Here is a 25,188-nt window from a genome sequence, read left to right on the forward strand (position 1 = left end):
ACTCATAATTTAAGAAGAGAGACAACAGAACATTGGAGCTCTATTTAATAAAGTACATATGAAGTGTTCAATATGTGAGAGTTTTTAATAAATCTTCAATGCTACGTAACCGTCAGAGTAATTTCTGGGGCAGAAAAAAGTTTATGGAACAAAGTTGGAGAGAGAAAGAGAGAGTTGTGAGAGACATGTCTTGGAAAATTTGCAATGAAGGCCGACTTCCTGAGCTGAAAGCTGAGAGCACGTTGCCCTTGCGTAGCTCTCTCTCTCCACGCAACTCTAGCATTGCGTGACATGACGTAAGCTTGCCCCTTCTCTCTCTCTCCCAAGCTCACTCTCACCCTATGCACAGAACTCCCGCTGGCTCGCAAGGGGTAACTGTTACCCGATTCTTGGCACCGATTCAGTTTGATCTCAGGCTCTCGATCGCGTAGGTCGTTAAGTAACCTTAATCCGTTAGAAAGTCTCTTCCATTGGACAGTGGATTTTGTTAGTCGCAGCTCGGCCTGAACTATTGCAAGAGACAATGGCTGAGGATGGCTAGATTGGAATGGACAGTGGAATGATTTCATGATATTTATGAATGGATCTTCAAGTGGATACTGGCTAATAAAGGATTAATGGAGACAGTTATGGCGGGCAGAGAAGGTAATTCTTGGAATCCTCTTCTTTTAGAAAGAAATCGAAATCAATTAACTTTGTGTAAACAGGTTGTTTGTATGCGATTTCTCATTGAGTATAGACAGGATGTGGAATTTTTATCATGAATGATTGATAATAAAATAAAATGATTTTATTCAATGTGTGAAATTTATTTTATGATCTGCTTGCAGACATTGCATTGTCTTATACCTCTGAGAAGTTAATTAATTTTGTAGGAAAAGAAAAAAAAACTTTTGAATGCTGTAAAGTGGAATACTGTTTTGTATTAAGTTGTGTAGTTAATTAATAAGGCCCAAGTTCTTTCATACAACTTGTCATTAGAATGTCTATCTGTCTATAGTGACCACCTAGGGGAAACGCAAAATATGTCTGCTATAGACAGGTGGCCACTAACACAGGGTTGACTGTTCAGAAACCAGGGGGTGTTTCACAGATAGTTACTCTAAGCGTGACTCAAATGGCTCAAATGCAATTGTGCACATAATTTGTAACTCGCAAAGTTATTGATGAATTCACAGAAGCGCACGTCCACAAAGCATGATTTGACCAATGTACTGATGCCTTTTATACCTCATGAAACTGGGAATTTAAGTGCCACTCTAAGTCACACTTAATTAGTTGTGACACCCCCCAAGACCTTTGGATACTATATGACCAGATACTGTATACCCATTGAAGAAGATCACATTTTCCAATCATCAAAAGCCGGTCAGTCTTTATCAACGTCCAGTTTTAGCCAGTTGTCATAAGCTCCATTTCACGATTGTCTCGACAGGATTTAATCAACCTCTGTTTGGGGTTTTCATAGCAATAATCATGAAGTCCACCCCTCAGATAGTGTCACTTTGCCATAGATTACAGCGATAAAGGGCTCATAAAAGTCCACTCATATCAATCTCTGTCAATATTTGTCAAAGGGATTTCAGGATTGTCCTAGTAACATTTACATTTTCTATGATGTAATTAAAAGAGAGAAAGAGAGAGATTAAGGCCCTGTAACATCAAGTGATACAATTGATAAGTAATGATGGTAACTTTTTAAAAATGATTTGCATCAGACCTACAGATATACTCAATTGTGCAAAAAGAGAGAAAGAGAAAGAGAGGGAGGGGGAAAGGGATAGATTAAGACCCAATAACATCAAGCGACGTAATTGATGATAACTAATGATGGTAACTTTTTATACACAGTTTGCTATAGACAGACAATTATGATTGATTGTATCTTCTTCTTGGTCAACATGACAACAGGACCCAGTTCTCGTAATCTTTTCATTATATACCATGTTTGAAGTCTGTGACGTGATAGGTGTGCTGTATTTCTATAACTTGCTTGAACTGGACATGATATAAACAGGTCTTTGACCTGTTTAAATTGGAAGATTCTCACTTGGCATTTATTATTGATACTTAACACTATTCCTGAAGGAACTCAGTTGAGTATATGTTTCTTTTTTAATTTTAAGTGAGAAATAGATTGATAAACCAATCTTGCTTTAATTTGAATAGTTATTTTTTTTAATATACAACATTAAAAGATTTAATAGGGCATTTTCAGTTCAAACCACATTCTAAAGATCATCAAGTTCTTTTAAAAGGAAAATTTGTACACTTGATATATTATGTAGAAGCTTATGTGTAGTGTTTGATAGAGGGAGAATGAACTTCCTAACTTTTGGCAGTGCATTTGTTGAATAATAATAAAACACCTGTTGATTTATTGATTATGGATCAGTTGCATTGAGAGCATTTCCGCTCATGAGCGGAAATGCATATATGAATATGTATTGGAAAATTATTTCAGGGTAAAGGTTTTAAAAAAATTTCAGTATCAATATTGAACTCAATATCTACTCAGAGTAATAAACTTTTATGATATTTAAGAAGGTCAAAGTCTGTGGAAATTATGGATGTTGAATAATTTCTCTCTCAGATTTTAGTTGATACTGACTTTACAAATACAATATTATGCAACATTGTGGCTGAAACTCATAATTGCAGTGGATTTGAGATTGAGAGCTTCTAGTTGAAATTTCGAAAAGAGAGAGTTAAAAGTTGGATCTGTGCCATTTAAACCACAGAATAGTTCAGACAGCAATCTGGTGCTACTGTGGTTATATCTTTAATCGTTAAAAGCGCTAGGTCATCTCTATTGTCTAACCATTAAAGAAAGGTCATCTTGTATTGGCAATAGCAATTTCTTGTATGAAGGAAAGGCCGATTTCTTATAATGTTCACAATGATCTGTAGCCCAGGATAGAAGGATTTGTTGCATGAGTGTTGTAAATTCATTGAAAGTGAAACTATTCCTTTGAAACTATTCCATTCTTGTTGAAATATTTTCAGAGAGAAAATCTAATTGGGTTCTTTACTTTTTGTGTGAAATTCATTGAACTTAGTATTTAATTACCAAACAGAATTCATGTTTTTGCTGCTAGCATTTTCTATGACAGAACAGAATTTATTTCCATTTTAGATCAAATTTGAAAGAAAATTGAGTTTCAGATATGGAAATTGTCTTTTTTTTTAATCACTGTCCCTAAATATGGAGTGGGGAATCATTGTTCAGGTCATCTTACGATTCCTCATTGGCTCTACATTGATGAACCAACTAAGGGTGCGTTTATCCGCCACTTTTTTACCCTAGAATCATGATTTGAATCATGATTCAAATCATGATTCTGCAGAATCACGATTGCGTTTAGTCGAAATTGAATATAATCATGATTAGAATCACAAACATGAAACACGAAAAAAGGGGCGTTTGGAAAGACGTTTCTGCAGAATCACGTACGAAAATGTTCGAATAAACGATATCGTGATTACAATCATGATTATATGACCTCACTGTTGTGTCGGGCTACTTTCGGTTTGACTCTTGCCAAGCTCAAGGCGCTCTATATGCTCATTGTATGTACATGACTATGTACTATGAATTCATTTCTTGTCATGTTCAAGTTCTGTGTTGGTCATCGCATCGTCCACTACTTTTCATTTTTTGGTCATGTCTTCAACTTCAAGTTCTAGTCAATGAATTAACTGGACAGACAATGATAACAGTTGTTGTTGAGTATACAGTATCAATATCAAATTGGATCTACGCTGAAATTCACTTCCGAACACCATTTTGGATAAACTAACAAGATGAATAGAAGCATATGGACCCTTTATGATAGAAGTAAACAAAATGAGGTATAGACTGAATTCTGATGGAAGCAAAATAATTTTCGAGAGCCGAAACACGTGCGAAAAAACTTCCTCTGTCAAACTGCGCACTAGTGATGCGCACTGGATTGGCCCGAATCTGAGGAGAAACAGCATTGGAATGAAGGTCGTCTAAACGCTGATTCTGTGATATTGTGATTCATGTTTGTGTTTTGAATCATGATTCAAATCATGATTCAAATCATGATTCTGGCTTGAGGTCGCATAAACGCAGCCTAAACCAATTCACCTGTCCAGACTTTTGATCCCAGAGATTAGTGCTGTTGCCCTTGCTATACCTGGTTTATCCACCGTTCTCCTCCAGCTGACACCAATTTAATCCAGTGACAATTGGTCATCCAAAACTTTCAATCGTAATTTCAATCAGCATTAACATTTGGTAGAGTAATAGTGTGGATTAACTCATTCTGAATTACAAAATGGTATGTTATTGAAAATTGTGTTCTTTATGCATATTCTTACACAGTGTAATAATATCAATATCATGAGTGGCAAAGAATTTGATAATCAATACTAATTATGTATGCAGTCTTCAGTGAAACAGCTCAATTTTTACTCTGGAAGTCCAATAAAATTATCACTTATACCTAAATATACAGTGGTGTTCAAAAGTTAGTGAACCCCACCAGAAAATGCACTCCTTCATGCTGAGTGTTGAATTTAGACAACGACACTACAATGTCTGTTGAGCCCAGAGAAACAAACTATATTGAATGTAATATTTCATCACCTAAATTCATAATTGAATATTTAAAACAAGACAGAACTTGAACAGTTGAAAATTATGTTCATTTTCTGGTGTGGTTCACCAACTTTTGAGGTTCACTAACTTTTTAGCACCAAGTATTTGTGTGTATGTTCTTGGTATTATTGTGAGCTATATGTTGAAGACTTGTCAGTTGTTAACCAGACTTTCAATTTGTAATGGATTTACCCATTACTCGATGATGCTCAGAAGATAGATTAGGAATAGAAAGAAAGAATCAATATTTCATTCTCATGTATTTGACAATGTACAGAAATGCTGTGTTAGAATTATGGAAGTATCTTTTCATAGTGTCGCCATAATTAGAAACGGCCCATCTACTGTTCCAAGGTGTTTGATGTATATGGAGAATAACAAGAGGGGACATTAATGCAATGAATGCCACAAATCTAAACTATCTTTGTCGCATCTGCTCTGCTACTTCCCGACCAGACCAGCTGAGCATTTGCGCAGTTCAAAGTCACAACTCAGATGGCGTCAATACCTTAAATATAGCCACTTCCAAGGGAAGACCTGATGCAAAGAGGGTTCCGCCAGCGTTGGTAACGAGCAATCCCAGAATTTCATCCATCAGCCAAGGCGGGCCTGTGGGGAGCAGTTGCCAACCAATTAAAAGCCAATCCCCGTCATCACTGAGCAGCACAGGGAGAACATATCCAGCAGTTTTTGCAATAAATGATTTGTGATTCCAAATGATTTGATTCCTAGATTCGTCTCTCCACACATGTACAATTGTGGGAGTGAGAAAGGAAACGATTGGTCTTCTGTTGCTTAGAAGCCACTGTTGCCATAGCGCAAATGACTCTTCCTTTTCTTGATTTTGATCTTGATGAGATCATCATGGGAGAGGATGCCCTTTTTGTCTTGTAGGAGTCATCTATTTGTCATTGTCCTGATGCTAAAGCTTTGTTCCCTCTGTTAAGCACCAAAGTAGCAACATCTTTGTTGTTTCAACACCTCTTCTGGAAGTGTAAGATTAGAGCTTGAACGTTAAATCCTCAGATTTATCATGAAATGCACTTCCTACAAAAGATGAATCCATTAATGATTCTCGTACTGAAATGATTGTTGATTAAGTGCATATCCAATTTTCCATCATATATATTTTAGTCTTGCTGTGTATAGCAGAGCGCAGTGAAGAGTGTAAATGTTTTCTGAACACAATAGCTACTGATCGTCTAGATCTGCACTGGTATGCATCATATAATTACAGTGCTGTTATCAATCAGTAAATCCCTTATATCATTCATCTATTAAAACATGATAAATCTGGCGGACAAGTTGCAAATGTCTTTATACTAGGTGCGTGATAATTATTGTAATATTTATATTAATATTAATTCATTAATATGGATTGAATAACATTTCAATAAAATTACATTGCCTTGACTGGGATCCTGCATGGTTGGGGCAGAGCAATTTTCATTTGGTTTTTTAAATCCTTTATTTCAGCCCTACCCATTATGATAATACATCATAAATATTTCAGTGCTTACAATAATAATTTTTAAAATCATTATTGATACCCCTCCTGTGTCTGAATCTTTGACATTATGTACATGAGAATGTTTATCAGATGCAAGAACTGAAAATGATATCCATTGACTTAGATGTACTTCTTAAATGCAGCTTAAGTCAGTGTTACTCACAAGAAGTCAAAGATTCTTAGGGCGATTCCGCAAGTTTGTCCTTTCACAAAATATGAATCAGAATTCAGGATTGTTTTTTATGTTGGTCAAATCAGTTTTAAGATGGAGAAGAAAACAGAAAGAGAAGGGTGGGTGATATAGAGAGAGTTCAATGTGTACCATCAGATATTTCATTTCTGCTTTAGGGAGTGGTCATTATCGTGATTTTTTTATTTGCTGAGCATTTTCAGTATGTTTATTTATGATGGGTGCTTAATCTCAAGTCGAGAACTAAAGCAAATATACTTCAGTGCAAGTGTTCTTGAAACTCACACACCTTTCAATTGACATTTTATTTGTTGAACCAGGCATCTACGTTTCATTATTCCTTTGAAAAAATTATATTTTTATAAAGAAATTTCTAGGATGATTGATGAATGCTTCTACAACGATTGCACAAATAATGCAGGCTGTAATTCAATGTTGCTCAAATCTTTATATTCATTATACAATTACAACTGCAAAAGAATACATATTTCATGCTTTCATCACCTTGTAAAACGCTAGGTCTGTGATTGTGTTCATCTAAAATGCAAGTACATTGCTTTACCTTGTGTACGCTTTTCGTTACTACAAAACAAAACGAATCCCATGTTCATAAAAATTCAGACAAACAAATCTATGATATTGAAATTTACAAAAATAAAATTGTGTTATCAATATATTAATAACTACTGTACATTTGAAATTGGAAACATCTTATGAAAGATATTGTTGGATTCATTTGAAATAGACACTTATGAATCATTTCCTTTTTCATATGATTTTTTTTCATTGTTCCACATACAGCGTATTAAAGAAATAGAGTGTCAACTATATTATGGCTGCTGTCTTCTTTCAAGCATTCTGTTCATGATACCATTTCTAAATTAATATTTTCAGTATAACATGTGTTTTATATATGCCAGTGTCTTAAACCCACTATAGACTAAACTGTAAGGACTAATGCCGTCAACAAACTTGTACCCACACACAGATGACAGTCAAACAGGATTTGTAGGACTGTTTAGATTTCATCTATTAAATCCTATTTCACACCAAACTAGGTTTGTTTTGGTATCTATCCTTTCCGAATCTTGTAATTGGTTTAAGGATTGTGGTCACCGAGTGCTAGGTTTGTGGCTTAGGTATGTAGGTGTGTATTTGCATTGAACTTGTGGTTTTGAGTGGGTTTCTTGCATTCTAGAAAGAAGTGTTGGGCAGCAGTATCTCTGAACTTTAGGCCTATCTTTCCATTCCTTGCTTTAATCATGGACCTATTAGGTCCATGCTTTAATACACTGTTTCCCTCCCCTCTCCCCCTCTCCCTTCCCCTGCCCCCCTGCCCCCTCACCCTCCACTCTCCTCTCTTTTCTTGCCCCCTCTCTCATATCTTCATTCTCTCTCCCCTTCTCTCTGCCCTCTTTTTCCCTTTGTTTCCCCCTCTCCCCCTCTCACCCACCCTACCCCCTCCTGCCCCCCTCACCCTCCACTCTCCTCTCCTTGCTCTCTCATATCCCAATTCTCTCCCCCCTTCTCTCTGTCCTTTAATTTTCTTTCTACTGTTTCCCCTCTTTTCCCTGTCCCCCTCTCACCCACTCTCCCCTCTTATTCCCTCTTTACTCTGTCCCCTCTATCCCCTTCTCTCCCTCCCCTTTCCCTCTCCCCTCTCCCCTCTCTCTTTTCTTCACTCATCTTTCTAAAAATCATGAATCAACAAAAGATGAAAAATAACTTATGAAAATCAATCAGCGTATCAATTTAATTAGTGAATATCAATAAGAATCTTCATATACAACATGTTACATAATTATTTAAAAACCTTAGTCTCCGCTGCTCTAATTAAAACACAATCTCTCTTTAATTGACACCTATTGTTTACCTGCCATTTTCATCACATTGGTACTACATTCCTACAGAGTGTGAGATGGGTTATCATTAAATACACCTGTGACATGATCTTTATGAGTGGATCTATTTCTAGATCACATACAAAGCATATTAAATGTTTGATGAGTTAGGAAGTCTTATAACTTGATTAAGGATTATTACATTTTATTGCCTCAACCATATGGCCATTTTCACATTTTGCTTTAAGTTTAAATTAGATTCCTATGCTTTTTGACTGAAGTGTTGCTTGAAAGCAGCATTTAAACTTTTAATCTGATATATGTAGACCCCATTCTTTTCCTTAATTAAATTCAGGGAGGTTTATGATGTTGATTAGTTTTAGTGGATGTTATGATAGCAAGTCTTATTTATTAGTTTCTAAAGCATGAATTAGAAATTGATATAATTGATAATATTACTGGTTATTGTAAGTGGTTAAGGTAAAGGGGCCAACATGCTTTTTCCTAATACCAAGTAACATCTGTAAAGAATTAGTAATCAAAAGGTTATTAGATTACTTTGCCAGTATATTCATACAATGAAATATCACCACAAAACAGAATATCCTAGTAACTTAGGGCCTTTTCACATGTGAATCTTGAATCATCATTGTAATGATGATTGCTATTGTAATTGTGACTGTTATTAGCGTTCATGATTCTATTATAATCATGTTCTAGTTTGGTTTCACACGTGCTAAATATTCGTCATTAGCCTTATTTTTCACTGGAATCATGCAAATTACAATTTTTTTACTGTGTGAAAGGGCGGTTAGAAACTGGTCTCTTGTATTGAAAAATTGTTGAAAAATCAGATATTGAATGCATTTTATTGTTTGCCCCTGAAGTGAGATTTTGAGAATCCAAAATGATATGAAATTTAATGGTCATTGTCAATATAAGTTGAAGAGTTGCAATATTATATATTGCCCTCATAAATTTGTTCATGCATTCATTTTTAGTCAGATACTGGCAAGTTCATTGGTTCTCTTAATAACTAGCCACTTCAGTTATATATTGTTATACCTGCAGTAAATCATGTTTTTCCTTAATTTATTACTTGCTCTTGAGGTGAAGCTCCTGGAATCCAAACTGATATGCAATGTAATGGCCCATATCAATACAGTGTCTAGTTTAATATTATGTTGTCCTCATAAATTTGTATATACCTTAATTTTCATTTCAATCCTGGCAAGTTCATCAGTTCCGCTAATAACTATGACTTCCTGAATTGGCCGCTTTCCCCCGAAGGATCGTAGAAGCGATGCCAAGCCGCACTTTTTTGCTCCCTCAGTCCTCTCTCCGGAAATACCCTCCACACTTCCAAAACAAATCTTCTTGACCTTAAAATGATTTGAATCATAATAGGTGGTTTCAAACCGCCTCGATCACAAGAATCCCCGTTAAATTACGAGAACATTTTTAGGCTAAAAAATACCCATTAATTATTCCTGCATTCAGACCGCCCCGAAACATACACTTCGGGATAAATTCCTGAAGTTAGGAGCATGCGCAGTATGGTCTAATAAGCAGGCAAGGCGCGATATTCAAAACTACTAGCCCAGCAGCCACCCACGGCGCCGCACCCAACGACACGCTGGGCTAAAAGTTCCCGTAATTTGCTTTCACATCGCCAAAATACCTGCGACCTTGGAAAAATCCCCGCGAAAGTTCTCGTAATTTCGCCAAGTACCTACTATTTAGCGGGTATTTTCTTTCGGGGAAATTACGCGTAGTTTGCTTTCACATTACCAAAATACCTGGTATTTTCTGATCGGGGTAAATTTCCCGATCAGAGAATACCTGGAACTGACGAACTTCGACGCGGTCTGAAACCACCTATAATAATCACAATGGAAACCCCATTGGATGTCGATTTTAGGGATTTAGGCAGGATTTGGGACTTTTTGTTTGTGAAAGGTCGCTTTAAGGCTTTTATTTCTTGCATTATTTGATCAGCAAAAACCAAATTCATTGTTAAGCTTTTCGATTATAAACTCAATGTAATAATATAGTTTGCAGGTTTATGATGTGATAAACAGCGGCTAATCTTTAAACTTGGCAGTGACATGATTATTTAATGAGATCTGTGTATAATATTGAATCAGATTAATCATCAGAATCTTGTATGTCATCGACTCTGATAAATTATTTGTTGAATCTTAAAAGTGCAAATAGATCTTGAAGATGAAAATTTAACTTTTACCCTCTTAAAGTGGTGCCATGATAAAAGGTATCCTTATGTTTTATTTTGTGAAATACAGCATGAGAATTCTTGAGTCATGTGCTCAATTCTCTTATAAAAACCTCCCTTTAATTCGTAAAATAATTTATTCAAATTCAAAAAAAAAAATCATTTAACTTTCTATTAAATAAATATGGAGGTAGTCAGTGTTATATGGGCCTATATAAAAATATAAGCACCTTTTCTAAATTTGCTTTATTTCTAAATTACTAAATGATTCTTTATAATGTCGTTTCATTCTCATTCACGATTTTGTGCTACTGCTGTCTTAGGAGGGAAAAAAATTATATAAAATGTTTCATCAAATTTAGGATATTTCAATGGTTTCTGCAAAATACAGTCTACTCCTCAACAAGTAATAATTCATTTTTTATTTTTAGTTTTATTGGAAAAGCAATACAAAAATGAGTGTAATTGGAGATCAGTGATTGTTGGTCTGGAATATTAGAGGATAATTATTTCGGGCTAGGCCATGTCGGGCAGTGCCTCCGGATGTGTGTACATCAGAATCTTGTAGATTTACAAGAGAACTTTCCCCTTTAATTCTTTGTGTCAACCAATGAAAAAGGGTCCACTTCTGTACCATTGTCATGGCTAGGGCCAGATCACATTGGAAAGATAAATCAGATAATTATTGATTACTTTAGCAGTATTATCAATTATTAATATCTAGAAAAATTGAATTAGAAAGAAAGTTTATTTGCAGACTAATTGGGAAATTTTGTAATATTAATTGAAATTCAGGGAATTCGTTTAACATTAAAATATGGAGAAATAAGCTGGTCATTTATGCCTAAAAATGAAACCTTTAAAAGATTTATAACTCTGTTATGCTTATTATGTGTTGTTTTCAAGCGTACATTAGATTACTTCCATTTTTATCAGCATAAAAGACACTATCGGATTTTATCTTGATATTTGACATCAGGGGAGCGTTTCATGAAAGGACTTGTCGGACGTTTTATCCGACAAGTCCTGTTTTATCCGACAGTTACCATAGTAACAGTGCCTCACAGCCAATCAAAATCAAGGAAAGATGTCAGATCTGACAACTTGTCGGACAAAAATCTTGATGAAACGCTCCCCAGATCATCATTCAAGTGTGAACTGTGCCTTCCTCATTGTGTGGGTGGGATTTATCCCTGGTCAAGTGTGTCAACACTGGATATCAATTCAACCTGTCCAGTTATGTTTGACCACAGAAGAACGATTTGTATTGCTGTCAGTACCTTCAGGTGAATGGAACCTGCTGAAAGGCTTCCTAGACCCATTCTGAGGGCAAGAACTGGTGTGGTGATGACTGCTTCGCTTGGAGAGTTCCTTGAGAGACAAGAGTAGGTTCTTTATGCCTGTATCGTCTGAAACTTTGAAGACATATTTTGGAATCCATGCTTGATGATTGGGCAGTTGCTCTAGAGACAAGCATGGTCTCTATGCACCTGTATCATCTGAAACTTTGAAGACATATTCTGGAATCCATACTTGGACTTGGTCATTGGGCAGTTCCTCAAGAGACAAGAATAGTCTCTATATGTGCCTGTATAGTCTGACACTTTGAAGGAATCCATAGTTGATGATGGTTGCCCAAAGTTTTGTTGGGAACTTGTCATTTTCAAAATAGCTATTGCCTTTTACAACAGGAATTTGGATTAGACAGGTAAGTTCTTTTTGTTGGACTTATGAGGGAAATTACTTGGAGCAGGGAATTGTGAGTGATGTTTGGTTGAATGAAGCAAGGTGTGGATTATTAGCTACAAACAGCTTCCAGAGAAAGATGATTCAATTATATGTAGGCCAAGGCCTATGTCTTTGCTTCAAATCAATATTGAGTTCTCTGTTAAGATATATATGTATAAAGAGACAAATAAACATTTGAAAAACAACAAGCTTTTTTGTGAAGGTGGGGTTGAGGGATGGGATATGTTTTTATATTTCTAAAAGAAAGTTTGGTTAGGAGGCCTATTATAATAAAGCTCACCTCGTAGTTCTCATACACTCCCAGAAAATTATGAAATTTCTTCTGGAGACCATGAAATGATCTTTGAATGCAATGAAACAATAAACTTTCTACCCAAACACCCAATCTCCTATTTCCTCTCAAATAAAATCTTTTATTTTCTTTTTGGTCTAAAAGGACTATAAGTCTTATTTGATTGGCTACAAGTTTCTTATCTCTCTTCGACAATGCAGCTAGTGGTTAAAGTCCTTTGTTATCAGTTTCCAGATATAAGACTGTCTAGACTTTCACCAGTCTCTTGTCTGTGTTCCATAAAATTTCAACGGAAGAGAGGGGTGGAAAATTAAAATATAAACAGATTTCTGGTCGTATGAGTCATTTCAAGATAAAAATTGTTGATAGTTACTAGATTTTTACATTGGTAATTGTGTTTTACCATTATGTGGGAACAATTTGTATCCAGGAAAAGACCTGGATGCTGAAAAGATTTTTGATTCTCACCTAGCTTGGCTTGAGTTGCATTTGTCATTCATGGTAGAAATTTGGAAGGCTTCTGAAGGTCTGAAGAAAAAATATTTGTATTCCATGTTTACAGGGATTTTTTTTTAAATCTCAGTGAAGTTGTTAACATTTTTGTTTTACTTTATTTGTAATTTAACCCATAGATCACATAAGTAACATTAAGAAAGAAAATCCCACCATTTTATATAACTTTACAGATTAATATTGAGACATTATATGACACATTGTGTTGGTAATGTCATTAAACTTCCATCAATCTACTTTCAATTTGCATTATTTCTGTTTTTTTTTCTTCATCTTTTCCTCCATCTTTTTCTTCATCTCAAATATTTCATAATGTATCATTTCTTTTGTCTTTCTCAACTTCATTTTTTCTCCCCCCCCCCCTCTTTTCACCACACTCTTTTTGTTCATACAGACCCATTGCATCTCATGACTCTTTACTCATGGAGCTATTGCTCTATGCTTTACTGAGTGCTTCGCAGCAATCAGTTCTTCTGTCTTTTTCTGTCTCAGGTCAAATCTCTCTACTGATATAACTGTCCAGAGGATTAGGTAATCCTATAATTGATCCATCTCTATTATAGTGGCTGTGAAAAGCCTGTGATGGTGTATGCTGATGGTGTATGCTTTTGGTGTCTACCAGAACCAGGTGGTCCCTGTTAAAAAAAAACATTTGGTTTATTGTCGAATTCAACAATGAGAGGTTATGTCACCACAATTGCTGTTTGGTCAGTTTCCGAATAGGAGAAATAATAGAATCCAATCATTGGAAGTAGACAATTTTGAGGTATTTTCTGATTCACTACGTCCTATCGCTAGATCAATCACCTGCTCTAGGACTATGATCAACCAATAAAATTCTTCCAGATTTCCACTCTCAAGATCACTGTCTCCAGTACTGCAATATCCCTGTCTCCTGCAATTACCACCACTCATGAACTGATTGAACCTTGCAGTGCCTCGATCTGACTGTTTGCTAATCTTATAATTGATATGATGATTCTTAATGACCATTGCTTGGCCTGATGACTGCACAGCCATACTGATAACACATCATTGCTTCCTCAATGGTCATTGTACTTCTTCATACTGTAGTGTAGGCCTACTTTACTTATAAAATGCATGTTTTTTATCATTTACCATGGTATGGGGTGAGATCTTATAGGAAACAATATTGGAATAAAACGCTCTGTGTGATAATTGATATGCAATCGCTAAATTTGTAATTGTGGTTAAACCATTAATGAGAGAGGTTGTTGAATTTGATTAATGGAGAAAATTAAAATTTTAACTAAGAACCATTAAAGAAAAATGAATGATACAAAGGTCTCTACACTATTTGTAATATTGGAATGGTTGACTGATAGTTCAAAGACCTTTACTAAAGCTGTAGACCGGCTTTTGATACATGGACCACTTTATTTTTAATGTGAATATCTTTTTTGGCCTTTCTCAAAACCTGTGATTTTTTTTCTGACAGCAGGTAGGCTTAGATGATTTTTTTTGGTCATTAATCTGTAATAGATAAAACTTAAGTTTATTCCATTATCATGCGATCAACTCAGTGATTTTAAATTACACTATTACAAAATGATCAAATATGAAATAAGTGGAAGATTTTTTTTTTTAAATCTCGGTAGAACATTGGAGTATCCTAATTTGAACTTTAAATCATTGTTAAAACAGTTCAATTCAACCCAAACTTCAGTTTTTCCTTGACAAAATTAAGTCTGGATCAACGAGCTTAATGATCTAGTGTTAAGAACAATTGATTTCATTGCAAACACTAGTAATGTTATTGTAAGCTGATAAGCTTTGAGACAATGATCAATACCACAGCTAGGCTGCGTTTATCCGACCTCAAGCCAGAATCGTGATTTGAATCATGATTGGAATCATGATTCAAATCACAAACATGAATCACGATTACTACAGAATCAGGGTTTAGACGACCTTCGTTCCAACGCTGTTTCTCCTCGGATTCGGACCGATCCAGTGCGCATCACAGTGCGCAGTTTGACCCAGGAAGTATAGGTCAACTTATACGCGCGTTTTCTAAATGTAGCATCGGCTGCTGTTTTTTTTTTTACCGTGACCGACAGTGCTAATAATATGTTGCAGCCACAGTCGTATTTACAAGTAACGTTCGCTCGGCTCTCGCACAATTACAATCGATTATTTTTGTTTTGCTTCCAGAATTCGGTGTGTTATATATCATTTTGTTTTTATTTACCGTACTTGTATTCAACCTTCTTATTGAAAATGGTGCTGGGAAATGAATTATTGGCACTGTTAGCTCAACAGCAGCTGATGGTGATGGTCACGTTGTTCCTTCTCGACAGCGAAGGTGAAGCGACCGGGACCGGGGGTCAACGGCAGCTGCGTCTGAGAAGGATCCGTCGCCAACGTCGGGTGCACTTGCTAAAATTTTGTAAAAGAATGACATTTACTCTTGCCATGAATATTGACGCCCTAACGCAACACCGTAATGGTGCAAGACTTGAACGGCCTGGGTTATGGTGGATGCATGCATCAACCAATTTCTCACCGCAGGAGTGGAAGGAGAACTTCCGAATGTCAAGGGAGACATTTTCACTCATTGTGGAAGCTCTGAGGGGAGAAATTGAGAAAATGGAGACTGGGCTTGGCTGCCACTCAGTTGAGAAGCGTGTTGCCATTACAATTTGGAGATTGGCAACTCCCAATGCTTACCGCTGCATTAGTCAGCTCTTTGGGGTGGGGAAGGCTACAGCGTGGGGAATTACGCATGATGTATGCAGGGCCATCGTGCGGACACTTCTCCCACGCTACGTAAAATTCCCAGAAGGTGAAGAGTTGCAGCGAGTAAAGAGGGGCTTTGCAGCGATTGGAATGCCACAGGCTGTGGGGGCGATTGATGGAACCCACATCCAAATCAAAGCCCCCAAGGATTGCCCCCACGATTATTTTAACCGAAAGGGATTTTACTCTACAATTATGCAAGCAGTTGTAGATCACAAATGCCGGTAAATATAATTGTATATTTTCCTAATCTAAAATCAAAACATATTCTAGATAATAATATCTAACATTTTCAAGCCTAGTAATACTCCATATGGGGGGGGGGGGGGGGGGTCCATAATCCCCCCTCCCGAACAAGAATCGAAATGCCCAGGGACTATTAGGGGTTAACTCGTAAAAATGAACAAACACAATGAATGTAAGTTAGGTTAAACTGTCCCGCTTACCTATCCTATCTTTTCCCTTTTACCACACATTTTATTTGCGATTCGTAGTATTAATCGATTGTAAAATTTGAAAGTTATCCGGCATTGTTGATTGGTCTCATACACAGATGTACGTTTTGTGCAAAATACATGGCCTAATAGAATATAGCGTTAGTGTTAATAGGAGAAAGGTACATCTTAAAGTAGAAAAAAATATCAACCATTTTAAATTTTAAGTTAACAATGCATTTATTTAATATCGTGTATTTTTTTCTTTGGGGGGGGGGGGTGATTTAATGTGAAGCAAAATTGTAACTAACGAAATTAAAAGAGAAAGCTTATGGTAGCTATGGATTCATATCATACCATGTCAGAATTATGTAAGTGTAATGTTCAAACAGCAAGCATAAAGCTTAACATATTCCTTGCCTCATAACTAACAGGTTCACTGACATCTACATTGGCTGGCCAGGGTGTGTACATGATGCACGGGTTCTGGTGAATTCATCTGTGTACCGTAAAGGAGAAAATGGTACCCTCCTTCCACAGGTATGTCTAGTTTCCTTTCCAATTGTACTGAACTGCTGGCCTGTAAATGCATTTTTTCGGGGGGGGGGGGGGTGGGGGGTTGATTTGTTTCTTGAATGCATTTCCTACCTTAGAAATTTTACTATCACCAAAACTATTTGATTAAAAATGGAACAATTTTTTTTACTCAAAATTGGTATTCTCCAAAATTTATCACAAGAAATAACTAAATAAATAATAAAAAAATTAATTAATAAATTTTATGAAAAATCAAACCCAAGATATCCTTTCTGGGTATCTTCTTTCCAAGAAAGGGAGGGGAGGGGGATTGCGTGAACCACCAAAACACCTAGTCTGTATGGCCCTAAAATCTTGTTCAAACTGAAAGTGAACCCACTGCAGCGATATATATTCAAGGTAAATTCCAATGATGAAGTATTCCCCTCTACTTAATAATTATTATCTTTCTTTGGTCTAATCTTCAGGAGAGGCAGCTGATGTCTGGGGTTGAAGTACCACTCTTCATTATTGGAGATGCAGCTTATCCGCTACGCACCTGGCTCATGAAGGCATATCCAGAGACTGGAAGGCTAACTCCACGCCAAGTCAGGTTCAATCATCAATTGAGCCGTGTTAGGATGGTCGTGGAAAGAGCTTTTGGTCTTCTGAAAGCTAGATGGCGCTCACTTTCACGTATAAATGAAAGCAAGGTAGTGTCCTTATCTCCTGTATAGATAAATCCAACTTCAGATCACTGTAAATTATGACAACCATAACTGGGGGCTTCCAAAGAAGAACAAAAGCACTTTCAATAGGTTATGCAGTCAGCCAGGTTTTATCAAGTTTTGAAATAAATATTTTTGTATTTTATCCCTTTTTTTATTGCCAAATGTGAGAATTTATTAGATAAATGAGAGTCATCAATGACAAAAAAAATGAAAATTTCGTCTTGCCAATTACAATATAATACTAAATCAACCCCACTGTTAACTAAGTTTTACCCAGCAGAAGACATTTTGTTAACAGCTTATATACAAGTTAAAGCAAAATTTGTTCCTCTCTTTTTCAGGTTGAAAATATGACCCATCTCATTGCAGCTTGCTGTGTTCTGCATAACATTTGTCAGGACTCTAATCAAGATGTTGACATGGAAGCAGATATTCATCAGGAGCCTATTGTTCAACATCCTGATCCTGGTCTTGATGCAGGTCCTACTCCTCTGCAGTGCCGGGATGCCTTGGCACAGTTTCTTGATCAGTAGCACAGTCCTACTTAGCTTTTCATTTGAAACTCAAACCTGATCGCATTTAAAGGAAATGTGATTTATGTAAATCCAATCAGATACTTTTTGCGAAATGTACTTTAATTTCTAGAAGCAAAAGAAAGAGCTGTTACTATTTATACCTTTTTTCTGTTTTTATCTACAACATAGTACATATATGCATATTGTGTTTTGGCTCAATTGTTTTCAACAAATAACACAATTTAAATGAGAATGCTCGAATTGACTTTGCACAATAGTAAATTAATGACTGTTCTGTTCTAGTGCCCCTTTTCCAAAATATCTAAGTGCATCACTTATTGTGAGATTCTGTGATATGCCTATGGATATTTTTTTAATCCCCATAATTAAATGTTATTTAATACATTAATATTTTAAACAAAGTTCTTTAAAAACAAAGTACCGGTATGTACATTCCTTTGTTTGGATCATAATAGCATTAATTTGAGAGAATATGAACTTCCTCTTGCAGAGATTTTTTGTATTATTATTGTTCCTATTTTCTTTTGTGGAAGTTAAAAAATGAAGAAAAAAAAACCCTGATAGAATGAGAACAGTCAAATACTGAAAAATCAATGCATAACACAAAACGTTCATCAAATTTGGATTAAAAAAATAAGAGGTTTCACTAATTTTACAATGTAGTTATAATGCATATCCTGGTCGGTATGTATATGAGGGGAGCGATGACATTACCCATTCACTATTTCTTTTGTATTTAATTATGTATTTAAATTTTCTCATTACCATGTGAAACAATGTTTTATTCCTCCCATTAATATGGGGAATTACCATTGAACATTTTGTGTTCAACCATCAAATCTGTAAAGAAAGTAAATTAGGTGTAATTAAAAAAAAATCATGAGTGAATGACATCATCGAATCTAAATAAGCAAAAACTTAAAATGTTGTAACTTTATCATTTTAAATCTGATTTTGATGAAATTTTCAACTATGCTAGTTTGATTTTTCTCAGTAATAACCTTTAATATATTCATTCAGTTTTTCTCAAATTTGTTTTTTTTTAATACAATTCACCTGGTTTAAGGGTTTCATTCATATTTTGTACATGGTTTATACCTTATAGAAGTACTTGTTAGCATCGGTTGAAAACAATTGTCATGATGATTGTAAGGGGACAAGACCCCCCCCCCCCCTCTTAAAAAACACATGAAAATTGGTTATTATTTCGGCTTTTGTGGGGGGTGAGTTCAGTGGATAACCATGATGACACTTGTACCATTTTCAAGACAATAATGTATTCCAATAGTTTTCATTTCATTGTAAATGTCTGTAAAATTGATGCAAGATCATCATAACAGCACATCTAAGCCTTCAATCTCAGTAAAATACACAAAATGATAGAAAATTTATGGTGTAAATTGTATAACAAATTTATTTAATGAACACAAAACATGGCAAGCTGACTGACCCTTTTCCCCATGAGGTAGTAATCAACTTTTTTATATATGTATATATACAATTAGTCCTTACATGACTATGGACTGAAATTTTATCGGAAAATCCAGCCCATGATATAGTTGGCTCTAAAGGCAGTAACGAGCAGTATAGATGAAAGTTTGGAGTCTTTTAAACCATAAATTTATGAGTAAATAAGTAAGTTACCCCTACGCTTTAGACTGAAGAAAGTATAAATAGACAAGATGAGAAACAACTTCATCTTTCTGTTTTAAGTAACTTCACACACAATGTATAAAAATGTCAAGGTATTTACAACGAGGCAATGTACATTGTTGCTTATATTTGACATGCCCATTTCTTAACATGAAGGTCAATCGATATTGCAAAATCTTTGGTTATGATTCATGTAGTTGAAAGACCCTGTTGAAATACGGGGTTAATGGCACCTGCTTTAGGCAAGAATATACACAACGTTTAAGTTTTATTTTGTTCATATGTACTTTGAAAAATATTTACATATTTACAAATGCATTGTCCAAGATGGACAACCGCTTTATATTACATGCTTACATTTCATGCTAAATATATTGTTATACTTTCTTTGAAATCGCTTTTTTTGAACTATTTTTCTTCTCAAATTACTGTTACTCAAATTTTATATGCGTTTTGTATCTGTTATCCCAAGGAAATGTTCTGCTTCAGCAAGATTATTTGGAAAAGCTTTGCAAAGTGGATTGAATCATGTTTCTTCTCATATGAAGCATACTGGAATGCAATAAAAAAAAATAGTAGTTCAGACAGATGTACATGTATGTTTGCTTTTCTTTTCACTATTTAAAAAAAAATGGGATTCAATGAGGTTTGACATTTCCAAATCGCACCCATGATGCAGTTAGCTCACAAGGCAGTAAGGAGCAGCATAGACGAAAGTGGGGAGTCTTTTAAACCATAAATTCATGAGGAAATAAGTTACCTCTACGCTTTAGACTGAAGAAAGTATAAATACAAGATGAGAAACAACTTTATCTTTCTGTTTTAAGTAACTTCACACACAATGTATAAAAATATCAAGGTATTTACAACGAGGCAAGGTACATCTTTGTTTTAAGTAACTTCACAATGTATAAAAATATCAAGGTAATAACTATGAGGCAAGGTAAATTTGTGCTTACATGTATATTTGACATACCCATACCTTAACATGAAGGTCAATAGATACAAAAAACTTTGGTTATGATTATGATTTCTCAGTCTAATAGAGTTGTAGTTATTGTTTAATGACAGCTGCGTTCGGCAAGATTATACACATTATCTGATGCATTGATACTGGGTTCCAAAGTAACAAAGTATGACTTTAATATGTTCCTTAAATACTAGAAACTAATAAAACTGTTATATTCAACACTTAAGACATATTTACATGTTTCAGACCATTTGCTAACCTTACAGTACAATAATGCATACCTCCTACTATTTACACGTGTTTAGTAATTATGCACACAAGATTTGTTAGGGAAATGCTTGGAGAAACATAAGAAAAAACAAATGGTGAAAGTTGGAACAAAACTGACAAGCAAAAAAAAGTTCTGATTAAAAAATGAGATCATAAGACTATGTAAATTAAACAAGTGGAACACCTGGCAGTCTCGCATGCAATATGCAATTCAATATAGCAGTGCTGAAAAAAAAAACATGTACTATGAATAATTTTTCAAAAAAAGAAGGAAAAAAGTACACAAAGAAATACATAAAAAATAAAAAAACAATAAAATACATAAGAAATCGGTCTGGGTACCAGAATTATGTTCATTCACAATTGTTAGGAATGCTCTAAAGAATATTTTCACCAAAGATTAGCATTCAAGGAGCTTTATTTAGAGAATCAGAGCAAAAAGTATGATTTCAGGAATAGATTAGCATATATATAAAATATATGAATTCAGTGAAATTTACTAATGCGACTGCATAGATTGAGTCATTCTCACCCGTCATGCAAATTTCCGTTGTGATCACGCGATCAGCGGCTGTGAACTCATTTTGCCCCCCCCCCCCTCCCCAGAATGACAAGAATCAAAATACCCCGGGAGTCTTGGGGTTAAGTAGGCATACCTATTCTGTTCCATTGGGACAATAATCAAAATATAACACAGATACTATTTCAAATATTTAAAGGTTTTTAACTTTCTCATGTTCTGATGATTTTCAAACTTTCATTTATATACTAGTCTGATTTTTGTTCTAAAAAAAAGTTTTATTTGAGTTGGATTCCCTTTAACATGTGCACAAAATGCGAAACCGAGCTAAAGATGCATGTAATCTCTATCCTCCCTTTCAGGCTGATGTGGTTCCTGACTAGGGTGTTGCTGGTGTGGTTCTGGATGTTGGTGTTGCTGGTGTGGTTCTGGACGTTGGTGTTGCTGGTGTGGTTCTGGACGCTGGTGTGGTTCTGGACGCTGGTGTTGCTGGAGTGGTTCTGGACGCTGGTGTTGCTGGAGTGGTTCTGGACGCTGGTGTTGCTGGAGTGGTTCTGGACGCTGGTGTTGCTGGAGTGGTTCTGGACGCTGGTGTTGCTGGAGTGGTTCTGGACGCTGGTGTTGCTGGTGTGGTTCTGGACGCTGGTGTTGTTCTGGAGGTTGGTGTTGCTGTTGTGGTTCTGGACGCTGGTGTTGCTGGTGTGGTTCTGGACGCTGGTGTTGCTGGTGTGGTTCTGGATGCCATTGAGGTAGGAAAGGATGAGGCTGCTGAAAATTATACGGTTGATAATGGGGTTGTTGTGCCTGCTTGTTATATACTCCTGCATGTGGTGGTGCGCTGTATGACTGTGATGGACGATCACCCATCACTCTTGCCAACATGTTTGTTTGTCGTTCCAACATGGACATCATCGCCATCTTAAACTCTCTGTCCTCTCTCCTTCTCTGATCTTCTACAGCCATCCTCCTCTGCCAATCTCTCTCCATTATTGCCTCGTCTGCTTTTCTTTGCCTCTCCTCCTGCTCTTGAGTATCTCTCTTCATCTCTTTGTAAGACGTGTCTAAGGCAGCCTGAAGTTTGGAAGCACCTGTGACCTTGTCTCTCTTCCTTTTGGTAGCCTTTTTTCCTTTCTTCTTATCTGAAAAAGATTTTAATAAATAAATGTATAATTTTAGAAACATAAAAATGTAAATTTAAACAAGAAACAATCCAACAAAAACCCAAACCAAATGTAATTTGGATCAACATGATTCCAAATTTTGGAATGATAGCTGGAATTCCCTTCAATACTCTCCAATAGAGACAAAATGATAGAAAATCAATTTCAAAGATGGAACTCTTACAGTGTCAAAGGACAAATTATTGGGCATCATTATTATGTAAGTGCTACATTCACAAGTATTTTATTGAAACAAGGTGGTTCATGAACCACAAGCTTTAACCTGATTTCACGATTTTGATCCCTAAATGATTCCACTTTACTAACAAGTTGCCAGAAATGTCCCCTTTTTTGCACATTTTGTTTCTATGTGTTTTGGGGAATATATATTAATTGATTTTGATCAGTGCCAGTGTGAGCCGAGAACTTTGGGGAGCCCAACATGGCATGTGTGGGGGAAATTACTAAAAAAATGTGAGTGCATGAAGCAAGCAAATAAAACCTGTGGCTCCTTCAAAATATGGACAATTACATGTAATTTGGGGTTTGATTTTTGAGAAATGTTAAAAAATGTACATCACCCTTCACCCCTACTCACTTATCTTTTGATGAAGTAGGGGGAAACGGGTGGTAGGACTCCCCAGCCAGCCTAGCCAAAAGTTTTTATGTCTGGGATTTTTACACTACTTGACATTTTGGCTGAACTAATAAACCTGTTCACCAATTTGGGTGGTACTATACTCTGATAATAACCAATGTTTCAGACCACACATCTATGGAATGCTGGGTTTCATTGATTAAATATCTTATATCTTCCTATTCTTTGAATTTCATACCAATACACTTTTTTTGGCGACTTTTTCCGCAGGCTAGAAAATGTAATAGCTGAATAGGGGGGTGGGGTGGGGAAGGGTGGATATACTTAAGGACGGGTTGTTTTGTCTAGATACCAAACTATATTTTTCGATAACTTCGTATTTATTTTGTGAGTATTATTTCTCTCTCATTTATTTATTTTTTTTTTCTCATTTGATTACATATATCTGTATTTGTACTTTGTTATTTTGTTATTTGTTGAGGGGCCACATTGTACAAGCATTGCTTTTTAGTGGGTACCTACTTTTCCATCTTAATTTAATTTCTATTGAAAAATAGTATACATATTTAAAACCTACAATGTGTTGCCCAAATTGTCTAAGTGTTTTTTTTTCACAACATATGTATTATCATTTCTTTTTTGCAATTGATACAAATATTAATGTTTATATATGGTAAACAATTTTTTTTTTATGGAATTAAAATAAATAAAGTTGACATTTGATACTTCATAAAATTGTGGTCTAGAGATTAACACAGGTTTAAAGACCCTGACCAGTGTAAAAACAATCATGTATCAAAAGAAAGGTAATGAGTCATAGAATACAAATATACCAAAAATATTACACATATGTCCTTCCATATCTTTAAAATATTAAATAAAAATCAAAGAAACTGCTCCTCCCAAGTACGCTTCGATTGAGCACCCCCACGTTGCCTGGAAATAACAACGTCGCGTTGTGTCTGGAGGGTTACGATTCCATAGGTTTGTGTACAAAAGGACTGGATATTTTTTTATTTCCAGATTATGAATTCAATTTTTATTTCGTTTTCAGATGAAAATGGCACTCACAATTATTCAGGGTTCAAATGGATGGAAACCTACAACTATTCACTACCTTTTCTGTGATTTTTTTGTTCGGCTCTTATTGGGCCTAAATTGCTGTCAGAAAAGTTGTTATACATTAATTGACATCTGCACCAAATAAGCAGGAAATAAAATATGGCAAAAACTAGTTCAAAAATGTAGATTTCATAAATTCAAGCTTGCGGGAAAATGTGATATCACTCGGTGATAGAAGTGAAGAAAATGAAATTCTTAATCCGGAAAAAACAAATCACCCAGTTTTTCTGTGTACAAACCTATGGAATCACGAAGTTTCTTACACAACGCGACGTCACGGTCTCAAGGCAGGTGAAAAGCACAATAAAGCCTATTTTCTAAGCCGGGTTTGAAGCCCGATAATTGGAATATTCTTAAGCAAAATACTCAGCTGGGAAGCAGAGAAAATGCATAAAGCTTACATTGCTGTATTTAGTAGCTTATAAGCTTTCGATTGGTATATAATTTGTCAATTTCATTTTTGGGTCCGGTCTGGGTACAATGACTACCATAATAAAACCAAACATCATGTTACCTTCAGGCACGACCCTGTCATCTTGTTCATCGACCCTGTCATCTTGTTCATCGGTGTCAGCAGTATCCAAATCAGCTTTACCTGCAGTAAATGATCAAAAATTAACTGATAATATATATGTACAGACTATGGGTTGTAGTTCAATTTGGTTCGATTTGGTCGTTGGTCAGAATTTCAAGAATGTCAAATGATTTTTAGAGGTATCCTTTCTTTTAAAGAAGATGAAAAAAGCAACAATTACCAAATGACCCCACCCCCTTCCAAAAAAAAAGGTAGTAAGGCATGAATGTCTTTCCTCTTTGTGCCTCATTTTTGTATTAACAAAATATCTGTACAAGGGTAATGCAGAACATGTAAACTATTAAAGTGGTCATCAAAGTCAAATGGATTTAATTGAATTCTCACTTGAATTAAACAATAGGTTCTTTTGTCTAGCACATGAAACATTC

General features: G+C 35.7%; 2 protein-coding genes across 5 annotated transcripts; one reads left to right on the plus strand and one right to left on the minus strand.

Annotated features, from left to right (window-relative positions):
- The first annotated feature begins 1,984 nt into the window (after window positions 1-1,984).
- Window positions 1,985-20,172, plus strand: LOC129265305 (uncharacterized). Of its 4 annotated transcripts, none has more exons than XM_064107004.1 (5): window positions 1,985-2,095; window positions 15,277-15,939; window positions 16,584-16,689; window positions 17,154-17,378; window positions 17,738-20,172. In XM_064107004.1, exons 2-5 carry the CDS (start codon window positions 15,374-15,376, stop codon window positions 17,927-17,929), a joined length of 1,089 nt encoding a protein of 362 aa, XP_063963074.1. In that variant the 5' UTR covers window positions 1,985-2,095; window positions 15,277-15,373; the 3' UTR covers window positions 17,930-20,172. The 4 variants fall into 4 exon arrangements, with proteins under 4 accessions (XP_063963074.1, XP_063963076.1, XP_054759288.2 ...); XM_064107005.1 differs by lacking the exon at window positions 1,985-2,095 and adding an exon at window positions 14,770-14,962; XM_064107006.1 differs by lacking the exons at window positions 1,985-2,095; window positions 15,277-15,939 and adding an exon at window positions 11,641-11,786.
- Window positions 20,173-21,503: 1,331 nt separating this feature from the next.
- On the minus strand, window positions 21,504-23,199 carry LOC129265306 (activating signal cointegrator 1 complex subunit 2 homolog). Its single transcript, XM_064107057.1, has 2 exons — window positions 23,193-23,199; window positions 21,504-22,484 (listed from the first exon to the last, which is right to left on the minus strand). The coding sequence occupies exons 1-2, from the start codon at window positions 23,197-23,199 to the stop codon at window positions 21,673-21,675; spliced, it is 819 nt and encodes a 272-aa protein (XP_063963127.1). The 3' UTR covers window positions 21,504-21,672.
- Between the last annotated feature and the right edge of the window lie 1,989 nt (window positions 23,200-25,188).

This window comes from Lytechinus pictus, chromosome 11 (assembly GCF_037042905.1).
Source record: "Lytechinus pictus isolate F3 Inbred chromosome 11, Lp3.0, whole genome shotgun sequence".
In the NCBI taxonomy this organism is placed as follows: Eukaryota; Metazoa; Echinodermata; class Echinoidea; order Temnopleuroida; family Toxopneustidae; genus Lytechinus; species Lytechinus pictus.

Excerpts from the sequence above, each read along its gene's own strand:
- LOC129265305 (XM_054903313.2), top strand. The coding sequence starts at position 15,047 with ATGTTGCAGCCACAGTCGTATTTACAAGTAACGTTCGCTCGGCTCTCG. Across the intron at positions 15,940-16,583 it reads GTTGTAGATCACAAATGCCG|GTTCACTGACATCTACATTG; the intron begins GTAAATATAATT and ends CATAACTAACAG. Across the intron at positions 16,690-17,153 it reads ATGGTACCCTCCTTCCACAG|GAGAGGCAGCTGATGTCTGG; the intron begins GTATGTCTAGTT and ends TCTAATCTTCAG.